General features: G+C 35.9%; 6 protein-coding genes across 9 annotated transcripts in view; 3 read left to right on the forward strand and 3 right to left on the reverse strand.

Annotated features, from left to right (window-relative positions):
• Positions 1 to 1,762, forward strand: part of LOC111447089 (ribosome biogenesis protein NOP53) — a 4,144-nt gene extending 2,382 nt beyond the window's left edge. Inside the window, exons 5-11 of the mRNA XM_023086089.1 lie at positions 68 to 178; positions 300 to 379; positions 628 to 747; positions 822 to 944; positions 1,050 to 1,116; positions 1,228 to 1,310; positions 1,397 to 1,762. Of these exons, the coding sequence (XP_022941857.1) occupies positions 68 to 178; positions 300 to 379; positions 628 to 747; positions 822 to 944; positions 1,050 to 1,116; positions 1,228 to 1,310; positions 1,397 to 1,403 (591 nt within the window). The 3' untranslated portion in view covers positions 1,404 to 1,762. The remainder of the gene's footprint in view (positions 1 to 67; positions 179 to 299; positions 380 to 627; positions 748 to 821; positions 945 to 1,049; positions 1,117 to 1,227; positions 1,311 to 1,396) is intronic.
• A 450-nt stretch (positions 1,763 to 2,212) lies between these two features.
• LOC111447100 lies at positions 2,213 to 5,058 on the forward strand. 2 transcript variants are annotated; one of them, XM_023086099.1, is made up of 6 exons: positions 2,213 to 2,359; positions 2,454 to 2,526; positions 3,145 to 3,243; positions 3,349 to 3,447; positions 4,250 to 4,375; positions 4,626 to 5,058. In XM_023086099.1, the coding sequence occupies exons 1-6, from the start codon at positions 2,330 to 2,332 to the stop codon at positions 4,769 to 4,771; spliced, it is 573 nt and encodes a 190-aa protein (XP_022941867.1). In that variant the 5' UTR covers positions 2,213 to 2,329; the 3' UTR covers positions 4,772 to 5,058. The 2 variants fall into 2 exon arrangements, with proteins under 2 accessions (XP_022941867.1, XP_022941868.1); XM_023086100.1 differs by having other exon boundaries at positions 2,460 to 2,526.
• Positions 5,059 to 5,218: 160 nt separating this feature from the next.
• Positions 5,219 to 7,897, reverse strand: LOC111447083 (amino acid transporter AVT6C). The gene is made up of 5 exons (XM_023086076.1): positions 7,436 to 7,897; positions 7,048 to 7,200; positions 6,754 to 6,957; positions 5,517 to 5,979; positions 5,219 to 5,378 (listed from the first exon to the last, which is right to left on the reverse strand). Exons 1-5 carry the CDS (start codon positions 7,785 to 7,787, stop codon positions 5,243 to 5,245), a joined length of 1,308 nt encoding a protein of 435 aa, XP_022941844.1. The 5' UTR covers positions 7,788 to 7,897; the 3' UTR covers positions 5,219 to 5,242.
• A 988-nt stretch (positions 7,898 to 8,885) lies between these two features.
• On the forward strand, positions 8,886 to 11,195 carry LOC111447103. 2 transcript variants are annotated; one of them, XM_023086103.1, is made up of 4 exons: positions 8,886 to 9,356; positions 10,175 to 10,244; positions 10,331 to 10,418; positions 11,008 to 11,195. In XM_023086103.1, the coding sequence occupies exons 1-3, from the start codon at positions 9,012 to 9,014 to the stop codon at positions 10,411 to 10,413; spliced, it is 498 nt and encodes a 165-aa protein (XP_022941871.1). In that variant the 5' UTR covers positions 8,886 to 9,011; the 3' UTR covers positions 10,414 to 10,418; positions 11,008 to 11,195. The 2 variants fall into 2 exon arrangements, with proteins under 2 accessions (XP_022941871.1, XP_022941872.1); XM_023086104.1 differs by lacking the exon at positions 11,008 to 11,195 and adding an exon at positions 10,754 to 10,967.
• LOC111447091 (staphylococcal-like nuclease CAN2) lies at positions 11,156 to 14,346 on the reverse strand. Its single transcript, XM_023086091.1, has 9 exons — positions 14,105 to 14,346; positions 13,901 to 13,956; positions 13,678 to 13,792; positions 13,016 to 13,132; positions 12,740 to 12,927; positions 12,593 to 12,649; positions 12,015 to 12,174; positions 11,852 to 11,920; positions 11,156 to 11,425 (listed from the first exon to the last, which is right to left on the reverse strand). Exons 1-9 carry the CDS (start codon positions 14,255 to 14,257, stop codon positions 11,327 to 11,329), a joined length of 1,014 nt encoding a protein of 337 aa, XP_022941859.1. The 5' UTR covers positions 14,258 to 14,346; the 3' UTR covers positions 11,156 to 11,326.
• A 1,017-nt stretch (positions 14,347 to 15,363) lies between these two features.
• LOC111447080 lies at positions 15,364 to 17,519 on the reverse strand. 2 transcript variants are annotated; one of them, XM_023086071.1, is made up of 3 exons: positions 16,512 to 17,519; positions 15,488 to 16,166; positions 15,365 to 15,447 (listed from the first exon to the last, which is right to left on the reverse strand). In XM_023086071.1, exons 1-2 carry the CDS (start codon positions 17,366 to 17,368, stop codon positions 15,527 to 15,529), a joined length of 1,497 nt encoding a protein of 498 aa, XP_022941839.1. In that variant the 5' UTR covers positions 17,369 to 17,519; the 3' UTR covers positions 15,365 to 15,447; positions 15,488 to 15,526. The 2 variants fall into 2 exon arrangements, with proteins under 2 accessions (XP_022941838.1, XP_022941839.1); XM_023086070.1 differs by having other exon boundaries at positions 15,364 to 16,166.
• Positions 17,520 to 18,319: the final 800 nt, after the last annotated feature.

An 18,319-nucleotide genomic window follows, 5' to 3' on the forward strand; every position in this document is an offset into this window, starting at 1 on the left:
CCCCCCCCCCCCCCCAAAGTCGTTATCATATCCTATTTCCCTTAAACTTCCCATTTTACCGATCCAGGATGTACTTGCACGTGCTGTTGCAGAAGAAATGCAGAAAGTATACCGAAATGAGCTGGGGCCTGAGCCAGTTCCCTTAACAGTCACAGGAGAAGCTATTAGTGAAGAAGATGTGAGTATTTTGATCCATAAACTTGAATTGTATTGGAATACTCTCCTCAATATAAAATATACTTTTTACTTTCAGTAACTTTTCTTGATTTAAGAGATTACATTTAATTGGTGTTTTGCAGATGTTATTTTTGGATGCTGATAATGATACTGATGACGAAACCAATTTGGACGAAATGGATGAGGATGATATTGAAAAAAGGTTTCATTTATTGGAGAATAATTGTTTTAAAGCTTGCAGATTTTTCAAGTAGTTTGGATCACTTTTCTTGGCCCTCTTATGCTAGTCTGTCCTTTAGGTGTACATAATTGATTTTCTGTATGGATCTATTAGAACTTAAAACCTGTTGTGCTTTTCCAACAGCAGGGCGATCTTTTTCGCAATTTTGAAACAATGTATTTCAAGTGTTCTTCTGTTCTTTTTCTAAAAAAGCTAAGCTTGTTACACAGGCCTTTGAGGACAAAAAGGGTGACTCGAGTTGAGTTGAATAAGAGAGCTAGAAATAAAGAACAGCGCAGAAAGGAAGCCGAATCAAAGAAGTTGAAAGGAATTTCCAAAGAGATTGACAGGTATACATCAGTATCTTTTCTCCTCCATAGTTATCAGATGTCCAATGTAACTGAACTTTCGCTCGTGTATGAAGCTTGCCGGATATCCTTCAAGAAATAGCTAAAGAGGACGAGGAGAGACAAAACAGACTTATCCGACGAACAATAGCGAAACAGGAGAGATTAAAGTCATGCCCACCTCGATTGGGGAGGCACAAGTGCGTCCTATTACACAACTCTTAAATAGTTCTGTTTAGTACTAAATTGAAAGATTAGTAATCAATCGATTTGCTGCATTTTGAATTGCACGGTGTTACTTTCAGGTTCGAGCCTGCTCCGGTTCAAGTTCTCCTATCCGAGGAAATAACTGGATCACTCCGTAAGCTGAAGGTGCAGTAATTAATTTCCATGTTCATCATTCCTGAATATACTCCTTTCTATCAAAGTAGTTGTGTTCTGAAATTTAGATGCATTGTGGTTGGTTATTTTGTATAAATGCAGGGCTGTTGCACCCTTGTGAAGGACAGGTTCAAAAGCTTAGAGAAAAGAGGAATAATTGCCCCTACTGCCAAGAAGAGCAGAAGGTTAGTAATTAGTTCTTTTCACAATCTGCTCCTTTTATGATGAAACCTTCATAACGTTCTTACGAAATTGCACTTCTTTTCGCCAGGAAATAGAAGTAGATTTGTTCGTTTGTTGAACTCGAGAACTCGAGAGACATCTATGGCGAATTCGACAGGGTAATGGTGATAGGTATAGTTTAAAGCAGCGAGGTTGAACAACATAAATACGTATCGACGCGACAGGCCTTTGAGATGTAGGTTTTTGTTTTTATTTCCTTTTATATATAGTTTCTATTGTTGAACTCGGGAACTCCAGAGACATCTATGGCGAATTCGACCGGGTAACGGTGATAGATATAGTTAAAAGCCATGAAGAGCCTTTAAATATATGGTTCCTCCTATACTGAATTGTTTTTGACTTTTCAATTTTGTGTTTACTCTGGTTTTTAATTTTATTAGCGATTGTTCTTATACATGTTGAAGTATGTAATTGATTTTTGTCGAGAAAAAAGAATTTATAATTGCTTATTATATAACATGATTTTCTTTTTTGTGATTGGTTGAACTAATTAGTGACGATTTTATGCAATATAATAATAACTAAACCAAAATTATAGATCACTGATATCAGTTTAAGTTTTTTAAGTTTAAAGACAAAAAACGGAATTAACTGATTAAAAATATTTAAAGTTAATTAAAATGTATGTATGCACATAATTTTTAAGCAATAATCAAAGTAAATGAAGAAATGAATAATAATTTTATAAAACAAATGGATTATATTATTGAAATTTTCAGTTTTAAGTATAGATAAATTATTATTGAAATTAGATGATAATATTGAAATAAAAAAGATATATTAAATTAATTACTGATTAACAATATTATATTTATAATCTCCATTCAAATTTATCTGAAATTGAGTCATTTCATACTTCGGCCCAAAACCCAAAGCCATAAATTTGTTTAGCGGCGGAGTGAGTTGCAGTTCACAAACGGAGTCGACCCACACTGCCGGAGCCGGCGGCTGATTCTGCACCATGCGCATAATTGTATCGAAGCTCACCGCCGTAAAATTCTGCTCTCTCTCTCTCTCTCTCTCTCTCTCTCGAGCTTTCTGTTTTCAGAAATTTCCTCCATGGTTTTTCCCCTTACTTGCATTAGTTTCAGCATCTCTGCAGAAGGGAACCTGCGCGGACCCTGCAATTTCGCCCTTTTTCAGCGTACGACGAACGTGGTAAATCTTGTTTGAAATTATCGATCTCTCTTTTTGTTAGCTGAAGGGACGGATTGTTTTGGCTGCTCAGATGATGCATATAAAATGGAATTTAAGGGTTTATTTTTTCGTTTGATGCCTATTCGATGATATCGTTGCCTTTTTCTGTTTGGATATTGGAATCCGGTTGCTTGTATCGAAAAGAAATTAATCCCATAGTGCTCTAAGCAGGGATTAAAGCATTATTGACGGGAATGCTAGTCCCTTAATTTTATGGATGTTGACATAAATAAGCTGTCAATCTTATTGTTGATCTTTCTTTTTCTTTTTTTCATCGATATTTGTATAGTATGTTAGCAATATTGGTTGATCTCTAATACCAATTGCTGAACCTTTGATTATGATAGTATCAATGGAAATATTATTATGTTGATGGATATTCTATTACTTGGTTCTAACAACGAAGTGTTAGGGGACAGTACGCTTTTAGTCTTATTTTCATATGTTCATTTATCTGTGGCCTTTGTTTTACTCTTTGATCCAACAGGAATGTTTGCAATCTGTGTAAAAGTAAATAAATGAGTTCCATACTTATTGTCATTGTTGTTGAATGCCTGATTGAGATTGAGTTAATTTCAGAGATCGAGAAGGAGGCTGAAAGAAAAGTAGGATGGTTATTAAAACTAATCTTTGCTGGGACTGCCACATTTCTGGGTTACCACATTTTTCCATACATGGGTCAGAAAATTATATCTCTAAGTTACTTTTGATTTCTTTGGATGTTAAATGTTTGTAGTTTCAATCCTTTCAGGGTGTAATCTTGAGTTAAACTTGTTCTTATAGGGGATAACTTGTTGCAGCAATCTGTTTCCCTCTTGCAAGTCAAGGATCCACTGTTTAAGAGGATGGGAGCATCGAGATTGGCTCGCTTTTCGATTGATGGTATCTCCTCACCTTTTCCCCTCCTGAATTGTTTAAGGCTTTTAACTATTGATGGTAAAACTTGTCTCAAACTCTGCCCTTACTAAAAGGATTTGTTCTATTGATTGTATAGATTGTGTAACTGTAAGTTCTAGATACTTGTCTCAAACTTTTCTATCGTGTTGAAACTTTGTCGTGGGGCATATAATCCCTTGCCTGCTGTCTTGCTGCAGTAAATCTTGTTAGCCCATCATATTTTTTCTCACCAGGATTCTAAGAAATTGTTTTAAGACCTTTTATTGAGATTCTGTAATCATGATATCGACGTAAATACGTATACTAATAGCTAACGAAGGTTTTCGAACTAATGATGAAGCTCCTTTGCTCCGCTAACTTAGAAAAGGGTAAAATAAGAATGTTAGCAGGCTAAATTGCTGGGTCAGAAACTTCCAACTGCATTGGACAATAAAAGAAGCATCTTTCAAGAACGGATTTTAGATTTGCATTCTTTCTACTTTAGCAGCCTGACTCTTAACTGAAAAAACATCTTGTGAGATCCCACATTAGATGGAGAGGGGAACGAGAAACATTTTTTATAAGGGTGTGAAAATCTCTCACTAGCAGACACGTTTTAAAAACCTTGAGGGAACACCCGAAAAGATTGTCCAAAGATACAATATCTGCTAGTGGTGGGCTTGGACAGTCTGGTTTTTAGTTTTATGCACTTTTATTGGTAACTTCTCTGGTCAGGGCAAGCCTGTTGAATTTATTGCTGAGATCTGATTATCACTTCTTCTTTTTTTTTCTTTATTTGCAACTACAGATGAAAAAAGGATGAAAATAGTGGAGATCGGTGGGGCTCAGGAGCTCTTAAACATGCTTGGGGCTGCCAAAGACGACCGTACACGTAAGGAAGCTTTGAAGGCTTTACATGCCATCTCACATTCAGGTTCAAATTCTAATCTCCACAGATACTTCTTTAATTTATTATCTACGCTTTAGTTTCGATCTTATTAACCTAGGAGTTGGGTGCATAAACATGTAACACATCTGGATTTCTGGTGTTCTGTAGAACGATACGTCCTTGATCTTGAAACTACACAATAATTTAGATCTTCCTTGTATGTCTAGAAACTGCGACGACATAGGTGGTTCTACATCCATTTTGAAACGCTCGTTTTTCATATTTAATTTTCCAGATGAAGCTGTTGGTGCTTTGCATAAAGCAGGGGCGATCTTGGTTATTAAATCGACCCCGGATTCAGCCGAAGATACGCAAGTAAACGAGTACAAGTCAAACCTAATGAAGAGATTTAGAGATCTTAGCTATGATGTTTCATCTTGAAGGAGATGGGGTGTCTTACATTTGCGAGATCGGTTGTTTCCACTCAAAATACTTTAACCATGTTAGAGATGTTGGGAAGGATTGAGATGTTGAGACCAGTTTTTTTTATGCTTTTTAAGATTAAAATCAAGGCTTCTTCCTTACAGAGAATGTATAGTAGAGCCAACCCAATTATTGAACAAATTTCTCAAAATTTACAATTTTTTTAAATATCGAGTCTCAGTGTTCTCTCGAGTCCCATTGTTGTTCTTAGCATATCGAATAAAATTTTAAGGGTGTTATGAACTCCTTAGATTTAATTTTAGATTTAGACTCATTCTTCTTTTGCTCACAATTCAATTATGCAAAAATTCACTCACAATTCAATTATGCATCATTGAACGTACAAAATTTAACTTAAAACATGAAAGAAGAAGAAAGAAAGATACTTACAAACTCTACAACAAATCATAATCTCCAAAAAAAAAAAATTCATGGTAACGAATTCTCACTTTTCCGTGAATTATGTATGTTTATAGAAATGGCAATAATGCTCGTTGTTACTGCTAGAATTATCATTACTGTAGCAACTACCTTATCCTTTTTCGTTGATATTCCATTCACATCCCTGCACGCCCCAACAAATTTGAGTTAAAAATTAACTCAAAAGCTTGATGTTCTTATGTTGACATGTATGAGTTTATAAAAAGAACACTCAGAATATATATTCAACTCGGCTGAGATTATTTTCAGTTTAAGGAAGTACCTGAGGGCGATGGCACCGGGGAAGATGAAGGCAAGGCAAGTAGCTGAAGTGGAGCCCATGAACTGAAAGATATACCATATGTTTGGGAATGCAATTGCAGCCAAGGAGGAGAACACCAACAAGGGCATTGTAATGGCTACAAACCTTGTTCTATCTGTGCCCAACGGAGCCTTCTTTGGGAACAGAAATTCATTTATATTCAACCTCAGTGGGAAGTTTTGCAAGGGGAAGACCAACATCAGATGAACTGCATAGCTTAATCTCACCACATCATTCAACACAGCCCCGCCTGCATCACCACTCTCATCAAAGTTCATCAAAATGTCTGACATTAACGACTCTCCAAACAGTAAGTACCCAAAAATTCCGATCGCAAAGTAGATAACAGCGCAGAGAACAAGCGCGATCCGAACAGCAATGATCATATTTGATGGCTTTGCGAGCTCAGAACTTATTGGATGGACTGTATGATTGTCAAAAAAAAAAAAAAAAAAAAAAAAAAAATTATCAAACAAATACGAGTACTATCATTTAATAAGAATCAAAATATTGATTAATAGGCAGAACAAATCAATAAATGAATATGGAGCCTAAAAAATTGTAGATATTTTTTAGTGATTCTCAACCTTACAAAAAAAAAAAAATCAAAACTATTGAAACAATTCTCACTAACGGGGTAACGAATTAAAACCAGCAAAATTAATTATACTAATTCAAAGAAAAGTAAATCAATTGGGTCGACGAACATTAAAGATTAATCAGTAACTTTAATATTTTTTATAAATATTCATCAAGGTATTAATATTTTACAATATACTCGCTGATATAATCATAAGCATGGAAAGAATATTTTAATCCTGGTGAGTATATGTCCATCCCAAACGAAATTCTACGTTTATTTTTGGGGAGATTGAGGCAAAAATTTCTCGAAAATTATCTAATTTTTATATTTTTTAATGATTAATTTTTATTAAAAATGGTACATTCTAATAAATTTAATAATATTTTACAAAAATATATATATATATATAAACCCTCAAATTTCAATAAAATAGAGTTTTTTAAACTTTTAAAAAATATATTAATTTATTTACGAAATAAATAAATATATAATATAAAATATGAGTGGAGAAAGGACAAATAATCCCGGCCTACACGATGTCGGTTCGGTTCAATACAAATCCGAACCGAACCCAAACCAATCAGTAAATGAGTAAGGTTGGATGTTATTGCGTACCATTGAAATGGAAAGTGAAGGCTGTGACGATAACTGGTACAGCTGTGAAAAGGTCGAAGACGGAGGTGTTCTTGTCCAGCTTCGGTATCAATCTGGCGCTCTTCGTTTTCCCATGAACGATCGCCATGATCGCCATTACAGAGCTTATTCCAACGAAAACGACGGCCAGAACAACGGATATGAACGAACTGAATCTCAGAGAATCTGAAACACAACGCAGAATCCAAAACGATCGCCATTAAAACAATCATAAATTCATCAGTTTAATTGATTCGATGGTTTCCGGCTACTGACCGACTCGTCGGAAAAGAACCAGAGGAAGCAGAATGAAGACGGCGGTGAAAAGGATCGAGAACTCTCTCGCGTTCCACCATTGATCACCGAACCATTCTTGCAATACTCCTAAATGCATTTTTTCCCCTTCCTTATTTCCGGATAACACGTCCCCTGGAAATTCCACAGAACAAAACCAGAGATCAATCGATTAGGAGAATCAATCGGAAAAATTAATCTCAAAAAGAAAAATGAGAGAATCGAAAACGATTAGCGATTCAATTCCATGGCTCATGATTGCTACGCCAATCGAACATAATGAAGAATTTCTAATTCGTGCACTAATTTCTGCATAGAAAACAAGTGAAATCAACGAGCGATTGAGAACTCCATGTCCGATAAAACAAACCTATTATAATCTGGTATATGATCAAGCCACCAAGATTGGTAATCATGACACAAACTTGAGTAGCAATCGAACCAATCGAGCCGAACGACTCCTTCATCACGCCGGCGTACGTCGTCGAGTTGCCGTAATGAGTGAATCTGACCAAAATCTCCACAGAAATGTCTGTCAAGAAAGCGACGAACGCGATCAGGAGGAGGGCGGGGATAATGCCGAGGATCTTAAGAGCGAAGGGAATCGACATGATTCCAGCGCCAATTATGCTGGTCGAGACGTTGAACACGGCGCCGGAGACCGACGCAGTCCTCGGAGAGGACCTCAACCCCGGCAGTAGAGGTACGTATTCCGGCGACATCCCGGCGACAAGTCGATGATGAACCGGAGAGAAAAACGCCGAAAGAGAAGGAAAAGAAGAAGACGGAGGAGGAGGGCAAATATGTCAAATCTCCTGCGACGTAGGGTGTGGCTATTATATTCTAAGGAGTTATTTTTTAAAACTTTAAAAATATATTCAGTTTCATCTAAAAAAAGTTTAATCTATTAATTAAAACTTTTAAAATTAAAGAGTATTTTTATTAATTTAATTTTTAAAATATATTAAAAAAATATAACATTTAAACAAAAACCAATAATATTTAAAGAGAGAGATGTACGAGGGCGAGATGATGGGTTGATGCTTGCCATTTGCAAAATGATTAATAGTTTTTTTTTTTTTAATATATTTTAAATTTTAAATAAAAACAATTTTTTTTTTAACTAAATTAATATTAAAAAGAGAGAGAGAGGGAGATGTATGAGGCCAAGATGATGGATAGATGCTTTGTTAATACTTTATTATTATTTTAATATATTTATTATTATTTTTAATTGAAATTAAAATTTGTTAATACTTTTTCTCCTACAATTATTCCCCCTAATAATTTGGTTACCATAATTAAATCACATTCATTAATACTAATTTACCAAAATGATTTTTACATTCTCAAAATAATTTTAACTAATTTATTATTTATCTTACATTTGAGGTCGTTGAAATTAATAAACGATTTTAATAAATTTATATAAATTTTTAATAGTAAATATTATATTTGTATATAATGGAAAAAATTATATAAATGAAATAATTTATTAATAAAATACTAAATCTACCTTTAATTTTAATTTTATTTTCATTTACTAATAAATATAGTATAAATAATATGCATTAAATAGGTTGTAAGTTTGTTTAGCCATTCCTATTAATAATTTTTTTAAATAAATAATTTTTAGTAAAATTATATACAAAAAATATTAATTGTAATTAGTATACTCATCAAATTTAATAATTAACTATAATACAAAAGTTAAATAGTGAAGTAAATAAAAATATGATAATAATAATAATAAATTGAATAAAATTACTGAGATTAATATTTTAAAAAAATTTAGAGGTTAAATGAAAAAGGTGGAAAAGGAAAAGGGAGCTGGTAATGCTTTCCTCTCAAATGAAATGTTTTTGTAAATCCATGAGCAAGCCTGCGATCTGGAGAGGCCAAAAGCGGCGGTTCACAATCCCATCGGCTCAACAATCCTTTGTTTGATGGCAAAATCGTTTCCATTGGCGTCTCGCCTTCAACAATTCGCCAAGGTCGTCGTCTCCTCCAAAAAGCCCCAATCACCCACGGCCAGGCAGAAGCCCAAGATCCGAGTTTCGCCGCCTGAAACTCCGATCTCCGATTCGGTCCGAGTCATCTCGGAACCGGCGCAGCCGAAGAAGAATATGGAGGTGAAGAATCGAATTCCGTTGGCCGATGTGGTGTCGGACTGCGCCAAACGGTGGTTCCAGGACACGCTCAAGGAGGCAAACGCCGGCGATACGGCAATGCAGGTCTTGGTAGGGCAAATGTTTTGCTCTGGCTATGGAGTTCCCAAGGACACTCGGAAGGTTTGCTTTTCGTTTTGATTTCTACATTTTGAGTATTCGTGTTGATTTCTTGTGGATGAATGGATTTGGGGAACTAGAGACAATTTTTGTGCGATTTGAGAGGAACCTTGAAGGATTGTGATTATATTTCGGTTAATCTGTTGGTTAAGAGAATGTAGGTTCTTACTGGATTAAGTTCATTCAGGAATTCCATTCACTTAGTGGGTGTATTTTAGAGCTGCTGAGATTATTCTATAGGTTGTATTGTTCGATATTGAATCGAGATTGGGGGAGGCTCTTTAATGGGCATTGTTCTATGCTATTACGTAATTTTTGGCTTGGGAGAAACAAGAAGCCTTTCAAGGTGTTTGACTCTAAAGGTTTTGCCTCTTATTCTTTATAACTAGAGTCATTTTTGCTGATACAGCCATACCTCAACTAGTTAAGGCATATATTATTCACCTATAAGTTAGCGGTTTAAATCCCCACACCCACATATTGTTGAACCAAAATATAAATAGAGTCGTTTTTATGATCAACTTCCTTTTGTAGTACCCTACCCAGGGGAAGTCGAATCCTTGTTGCCTCCTTGAAAGAGACATTGAATCCTTGTTGCCTCCTTGAAGGAGAGATGTCTTAAACTACTAGACGATAGGGGCATACTTGCCTGACTGCCCCAACACTTCTTTCTGTGGTGATTTTTTCTTTACTTTTTCCCACAACAGTTCATATAGTGTCCTGATTTTCAGAATCCCTCTTGAATATATAAATTAAATTTCTCTAGAGGAAAAAGTAATATCATTCTAATGTTTAAATGAATGTTGGGTTTCTGAATTAAGGGGCTTGCTTGGATCAATCGAGCTTCGAAATATCAGGCATCAGTTTGGAAAGCAAGCGATAGACATCCAGGTATTCCAGTCCTCCACGTAGTCAGTTGAGATAGTAATCTTTTCGAATTGCTTCCTAAGTTTTCCAAACTTTTTGTTGTTCCTTAGCTTACTTAGCCACCGATTCGGAATCAAGTGATAGGAGGGTCAAACGAGATGACATCAGACGATCCTTTTCACAACTTCACTAATCCAAGTAAGTTGTTCTGAATTCTATCCTTTATGGAATAGAGTTGGACTCTTTATATGGTTCTAATTCACATTTGTGTAATTTAGTATAAAATACAATAAGTTTTGTGTTTCTCAGTCTGCTGAGATTGATCTCTTTCATTTGTATATAGTTTTTATGTTTTTGGTCTATTATCTACCTATTATTCCTATTTAAGCATAGTTCGGATTTTAGGACTATAACATTTTTGGTTGAAATCCCATATTAGTACCTGACCTTTTAAATTTATTCCATTTTTGTGCTGATATTTTGCCATATAGTTTATAAGATAGACGAGTATCTTTGTAGACGTGTATTAACGGGCTTACTTGGGCAAGTATTTGTCGGAGCTGATATTAGTAACTACGGTAGGGTGCCCGAGCCCCGTGTTTTTTGTCTATAAGAAAATTGCTAGCAACTTATCTTAAGGCTGCAAAGAGAGACCATTTCTACTCTAATTAGGAGATTCTTCAGAAGATAGTTATGTGTAATAACATAATTGTAATTTGGGATAAGCTTCGAATCAGTTTTTTCATATTTCATATTGTTTCCTAATTTATGTCATTCATTTTTGCAGTTAGTAATCCCGTTCACTGCCAAGTTCACAATCAAAATGGGGTGTCTTTTCTCTGTGTGGGCATGTAAAGCTTATGGTTATCCATTGTATTCTACCTTTCCTCATGCTCATGCTGTAGTGGCTGATTAAACTTTAAAAGTGAATGATATGGTCTTACAAAGTATAACAATAATCTATTTCTTGTCAAATTTTCTGTTACAAATTTACAAGCAATGTTGAAGATGTTGATAAATACTAAAGACAGAAGAAACCTTGTTCGGGTTGGTTTTGGGTCTCCTTCCTCTTCTTCTTGGTAGAGACTTGAAATAAATTGTGTATACTATTTCCCTTCACGCTTTCCCTTTCTCCATTCCCATGGCTGCTCTGGGTTTCTAGAAGCCCACAACCCTATCCTTTTAGCTCGAGCTTCATTTTCCCACTGTTATGAATCATGAATTAGAATCCATTAGAAATTTAGAATTGAGTAAAGTGATCATGTAAAGTAGCATACACGTAACACTTTCCCTCTGTTAAAACTGTTTGTAAACTTGAATGTGACAATATCTGTCTGAATTGTAATTCTTTTTTCCAAAATGTTGAGGTGGATGTGAAATTGATTTATAATTGGTACGTTTATAAAACATAATATATATTTTATTCATTTAAAACATACATGCCATCAAAGGCAGAGGCAAGTTAAGTATATTTAACTATCACGTTAGCATTTCAAATTTCAGAATTAATTACAAATCTAGTTCAAACTTTAGGGACCAAACAGAAGTTTAATTTAAATCTCAAGGATCAGAAGTGTTACTTGAAGTTTATGGGATGTAAGTTTAACGAATGAAATAAAAATGTAACGCACCTTTGCCAGCTCTGCTCGTTTGTCATAGGCAGTGTAATGCCACGCAAAGCCCTTTTTCAGCATTGCTTCCTGTAGAGAGAACCAAAAACTTATTCTTACATAACCAGAAACATGAACCCATATGATCCATCGAGGAAAGTGGAAATTGTGTAATTAGTGTTACCTGAATAAACTTTCCATTACAATACAAGTCACCCACACATCGGTTATACCGATCTTCTCCGTACACAAGTACTCTTAAACACTTGCCTTCAACAAGCTTTCTCAGCTCTTCTTTTGCCTCTTTCCCATAAGGCATTGCGCTTTCTGGTGCATCTATTCCTCTGCATTATCAAAGTTCAACTAAGCCTAAGGGTCAATGGAGTTTGGAAATCGTTCAAGTATGGAACAATCACTATTTTTATTCAGGTTTAAATCGTATTTTGATTTTGTGCTCTTGAAAACTGAATATTTAGTCTATTTGCAAATCCTGGATTCTATGCACAATAATCATCATCTAATAAAAGTTAAAAGAGAGTATTTCTAGTAAATTTGGAATGTAGTGTTTTGCTATGAAATTGAGATGAAAAAAAAATATGAGAAAATATAAATGTGTGAACTTCTAAATAGTATAAAGACTAAAATAGACATTTTAAAATTAGATGAATCAAAATAGACCAAAAGTTGAAAGTACAAATCCTAAAATAAACAATTTGTAATTGTATACACGAAAATGAAAGAAAAAAAACTAATTTTAATTACCTGAGACGAATCCTGTATTTTCTTGCAAGAATCTCCTCATTCTGAACAGTAAGCACCCTTTTGTGGGAGAAGAAACAGGTATCAAATCCCACTAACTTATGGAAAAATCAAAGTGTATGTATGCAGTAGACCAGAGATATAATTTACCTGTAACCAGCATCAGTTATTGTCTTGTGAAGTGCATCAGCCTTTGCGTAGTTCTTGGCGTTTCTAGCTTGTGATCTTTGAATGGCTGCGTTCCTAACCTCCATTGGAATACAAGAGGACTCTCTAGGGTGTGCTGTACTCACATACACTGTCACTGTATCACCATCTGCTACAGCTTTTGCATCGACCTGATATGAATTCAACATTGAGAAATGAGAACACCTGTTGTGAACAAAATGGTTGGTCATTTCCCATAAAAGCATCCTTCTCACTTACTGGCAATGTCTGCAGCTCAAACTTGACTCCATCTGGTAGCGATGTAGGCACTGGGGCCGGAGCAGAAAGTTCGACAAGAGTATGAGGAAGAGGTAGACCATAGAAAGCCAATAATCCCTGTTGAACAACAGAAATAAAAACAAAGAACTTAGATTGAGTGTGTTTGACATTCCTTTTAAAATGCTAATGGAGGACTAAAATTGTTGTTGTATTTTTTTTTTTTTTTTTTAACTTATAGCTTGATTTTGCAAGAACAAAAGTGGTTAAGAAGTTTTAAAAATGAAAAGAAAGTACTTAAATGCTTTTAAAGGAAGCATTTAACTATTTTTTAAAAACATAAACGTTCTTGAAAACACTATTTTCAAAAAGTAATTTGACACTTTTCAAAAAGTAATCTGTTTTCCATTTCAGTTCATCAGATCCAACCCCACTGGATTTTGGACTGTTCTACACAAGCCATCTAGCTAAGTCCCCATGGATCTGATTTCTCTCTCCTAAAAATTTGAATTCGAAATGGAAAGAACAACGCATTTCCTTATTATCATCAGAGCTGCTCATATTTGACAGAATGAACTTTGACTCTTATCAATTGAACTATTTAACCTGCAGAGATTCCCAGTTTACCAATCCAACAAAACAAGCAAGAGAATTCCTATTTGTACCTCGACATCTTTCTTCTGGTGTCTCTTGAGTGTCTGAATCACAAGCCTGGATGCTTCTTCAGGCGTTTTAGGAGGTGGTTTCTCCGACCTCCAAGCTTCAGCCAGTTTTCTATACCTTCACACACACACAGATCATCACAAACAATCAGAATCTCTCCACTCTGTAACTACAATTACTTTCACAAATCTCCACTATGTAACCAAACAATCAGAAATACTTTACCAATTCGCCTGTGCCTTCTTCGACGAAACCACATGCTTACTAAGTCCTTGAGGAACCTTTCAAAAATTCATCAAATCAAAATCATCAATACCAAAGCATAGATCGTTTGAACAACAAACTTCACTAGATCACCAGACAGAATCCGATTCAAAATTCAATCAACCAGAAATGCAGCTCGAGATGAGCTTCAGATTGAGAACATACCTGCGAGGTGATCTCGAAATCAAAGAGATCGTGAGCTAGAGCCGAGACGCCGACGGTGGCCGGCGAGACGCCATGAGGACCGAGGGAATCGGCGTCGGCGGCAGCATTCGGATTGCAGAAGTGACCGCAGAGGAACCTGAGAACGTTCCCCATTTTTTGCTGCCTTAAACAATGGCGAATCTAAGGTAATGAAATGGTTTGATAAATTGGACTGAAAATTTCTTAACACTCACGCAAGACCTTGACGACTTTTTTTTTTTTTTTTTTTTTTTTTTTTTTTTTTTTTTTTTTTTTGCAACTTTAGTGAGAGTNAAGGAAGACACGTGGATGGCTATGATTCGCTGAAACGACTCGGAATTCAGTGTTGATTTTTAACCATCCAAATCAGACCAGAATTGCCATTAACAGATCAGGTTTTGAACTAATGAAATTTAGATATTTTGTTAATAAATTTTAGCAACTTTTATGGTTAGATTTTTTAATATTTTATTATTAGGTGTGCATTTTCTGAAAAATAATTTTGAGTATGGTACATTAATTTTTCGATCCTTGAAAATATTTCAAAAACGAAATAAAAAATATATTCGCCAGTGGATGCATTTTTTTTTTTCGATCCTTGAAAATATTTCAAAAACGAAATAAAAAATATATTCGCCAGTGGATGCATTTTTTTTTTTATCTGTAATTGAATGTAATTTTATTTTACAAAACGAGCACGATAATTTGGGCATAGAGTAAGGCCAACCTAAGACGACCCATGAGAGGAGTATAACCTCAATGTAAAGTGCTCAACTGCATAGAGTAAGGCCAACCTAAGACGACCCATGAGAGGAGTATAACCTCAATGTAAAGTGCTCAACTCCGGAGAGGATGAGTTCGACCATAAGAAGAGGATTCTAACCTTGATGTAAAGAGTCCAACTCCCGAGATGATAAGTTTGACCCTAAGAGGAGGAGTCTAGGAGTTTAGTTGTAACAGTCAAAGCCTAAGGAAAGGTTCTACGCCCTTATAAAGAATATTTCGTTCTCTTTTCAATTGATGTGAGATTTTACAATCTACCTCGTTAGGGGCTAGCGTCCTCGTCTGCACACCGCCTCATGTCTGCCTATGGTACCATTTGTAACAGCTCAAACCCATCTCTAGTAAGTATTACTCGTTTTGGTCCATTACGTATCGTTGTCAGACTTCATAATTTTAAAATGCATCTATACACATTAGCCCTTTAGTGGGGCGGACCCACACCCATGAAAACAACAAAATTACGGAATGAGAGACTTTATTCATGTGAAAATAGATAGCAACTTAGAAGTAAAAGTGAGTATAGATTGATTTAAGGGTTTGGGAAAGTGAGCATGACATGGTAATCAACAAATTGTTTCGAACTTTTTAATTTTCCCTCCATTTCTACTGACTTCTTCAAAGCTAAGGAATTGAAATATGAAGCATCTCCTTGAATTCCAGTCTCCTGGTTTCAGTGTAGAACGTCTTGTGTTTGTTTGGCCAATACGTTAACCAAATCCAACCTCTGATCTCCCATTCCAAGGTTTTCCTTCTCGCCGCTCCGTCAATCTTCCACCAAACACTCTCTCCGTACTCATCTCCGGCGAATATGACGCCTCCCTGTCTGTTGAATGGCCGGACAGCGCTCGAGTACCGGTCTCGGAACCAAGCTCTAGGGTTTATCAGCGCAAGTTTCGATGGCTTCCTCGAGGCCACTTCTTTGCCATCGGAGCTGTCGTGGAGGTACCAGTTCAGGATTCCGGTGTTGCCATAGACGGACTGCTCGAATTTCCATGGCTTCAAGCTCGCCGTTACGGTCTCTCCGACTGCTAATTTGAGGCCTGGGTAAGGGTTTGAGGGTTCGAATCCGGCTTCTAGGGTTTTCTCGGTTCCGACTTCTATTATAGGGTTGTCTGATGATTTGCTTACTGAGACGCTCATTATATTTGTTTGTAGAGTTGGAGTGAGCTGCAAGGAGACCCGTGATGGAAAATACTTCTCTGATCCGCCGACTCCTCGTTTTGACAAGAGCATGTCGTTCACGAGCGGGATGATGTTGCACCTGTAAGAATTCGAGGTACGTTTTGAACTCCAATGCCAAAGATACGTGAGAATCTTCACTATTAATTACTTATAGCAGCATGATAGATCAGTATCGGAATCGTTTATTTTTCTAGAATTTGCCTTTGTGTCTTAGTCCTTACTTTTAGTGCAATAGAGAAGAAGTTTAAACTCAATTGTGGAAGATGCGTGAGAATCCTTAACATCGATTACTTCTGATAGCTTGAAAGATCAGTTTGGAATCAATTTTGCAAGAATTTATCCTTCTTGTTCGTTACGTCGAGTGTGTGAGAGAGAAAAAATTCGTTCTTAGCAGCACAGAAGTTAGCTTCGAAGTTCAACATACCTTATGTTGTCAACGTGAACTCTCAGATTAATCCACTTTTCTCGAACCTCAGCCTTGTAATTGAACTGCAGAACCCCTTCTAGCTGGTGATAATTTAGAGAGAGTTGCAATCTTTCATCAGTCGAAGGATTGCGTGAGTTCTCAATGCAATCCATTGCAATGACAGGGCAATAGAGTTGAACTTTCCACAATCCATGTGTTGAAAATGAATAAGAGAACAAAGGTGAGGGTGTTTTGAGCATGCAGCTGTTGGCTTTGAGCTCGACTATCCAGTTGGTAATTGCAAGGTTTATGGACCTCATCCATTGCTCTTCTATATTAGACCCCAACAGTTTCATGAGCATCTTTGATGCCTGTCTTGACTGAAAATTGGTTAAATGATACTTGAGAGTTGTCAGACAATCCAAACGCAGAGCGGTCGGAGCTTCATAAATGCAAATGAGGAATAGAAGGTTAAGAAATGTAACATTGAAAATTTCTTTTGGGTTGAAAGTAATGTTGAGTTTGAGGAAACCAAAGCTAAAATTCTTTTGCTGGTCTGAGCCATAATGAAGAACATCGCGAATACAATTAAGCAAGAGACTGGATATGCTTTCTTGGTCATCTAATAAATTTGAGGATTTGGTGCTGGTCTTTAAGGGCTCTGAACTCCAAAGAGAGATAGGAAGGCTAAAATCTGCGATAACCGATAAAGTAATGGTTGCGGAATGAAGGCTTTTGGCTGCAACAACATTGAGGGAGGAGTTGCTTGAGCTTGAAGAGCATATGGATGTAGAAATGGAAGTTGTTTTCCATTGAGAAAGTGGTGGTAGGTTCTGTATCCAGGAATAAACATCAGGAAAGCTACAAGGAGCCATGCAGTAAGTTAGCAAGATTGAACTCCTTTTCTTCTCTGTGGGGGTAGATGTTATTTTCTTCTATATTTATAGACTCTTTGATGAATGGAATTTGAGTAAAGCAAAGTTTCTAGAACGTGGAAAAGTCATCTGGAAAAGTGATCCATTGGCATCAAGAAAGAAGAGAGAAAAGGTAAAGAACACGATAAGATTGGATGGTTCTGCATAGAAAAGAGATGATAGTCATTTCACCTTTTAATTGAGGATAACTCTTCACACAAACCCAACAATCTTTGGTCAAGAGTTCAATTCTCTATATAATATTAGGCATTTAGGGGCTGCAGCCTATAACACCAAAAAGAATCCTCATAAAAGCGATAAAAACATTTAACACAACTTCTGGAGATATTAATAAAAGACTACCAAAATCAATTAAAATAAAGCAAATCCTTTTTTATTAGAATACGTCTGTAGATACCACTTGAAGTTAGATATATCAGAGGAAGTCATTAATAGGTTATAGTGGGTATTTTCAGGGTTGAATTTGGACATTTGTTTACTTTTGATTTTAAGTATTTGTTGTGGTTGGTGTGATGGAGTCATCTTCTAAATTAGTTATGAAAGCATAGTAATTTTATCACTTGTTGGAGTTTGATATTCCATTGGATGGAATTGAAAGCTTTTAGAGCTCCACGTCATCAAGGCTTTCTATTTCCCACTAGGCAAGAAATAAATTACAAAATTTTTAGAGATAAAGGAGCTTACCTGCGTTCGTTTTCTTTAAGCTATAATTTTTTTGGCTATTTCTAGGTGTGAACGTTCCCCCTTCTTTCATTTCTTTCATCTTTTCTTCTCTATTATCCAGTTGGAGAGCTTTTTTTTTTTTTAATCATTGATGGAATCGTTTCGGGGATCTTTTAGTGATGTGTGGTCTCTGATTAGATTGTTTTTTTTTTTTTTTTTTTTTTTTTT

The sequence above is a fragment of the Cucurbita moschata genome, unplaced genomic scaffold, assembly GCF_002738365.1.
Source record: "Cucurbita moschata cultivar Rifu unplaced genomic scaffold, Cmos_1.0 Cmo_Scf00009, whole genome shotgun sequence".
Lineage (NCBI taxonomy): Eukaryota > Viridiplantae > Streptophyta > Magnoliopsida > Cucurbitales > Cucurbitaceae > Cucurbita > Cucurbita moschata.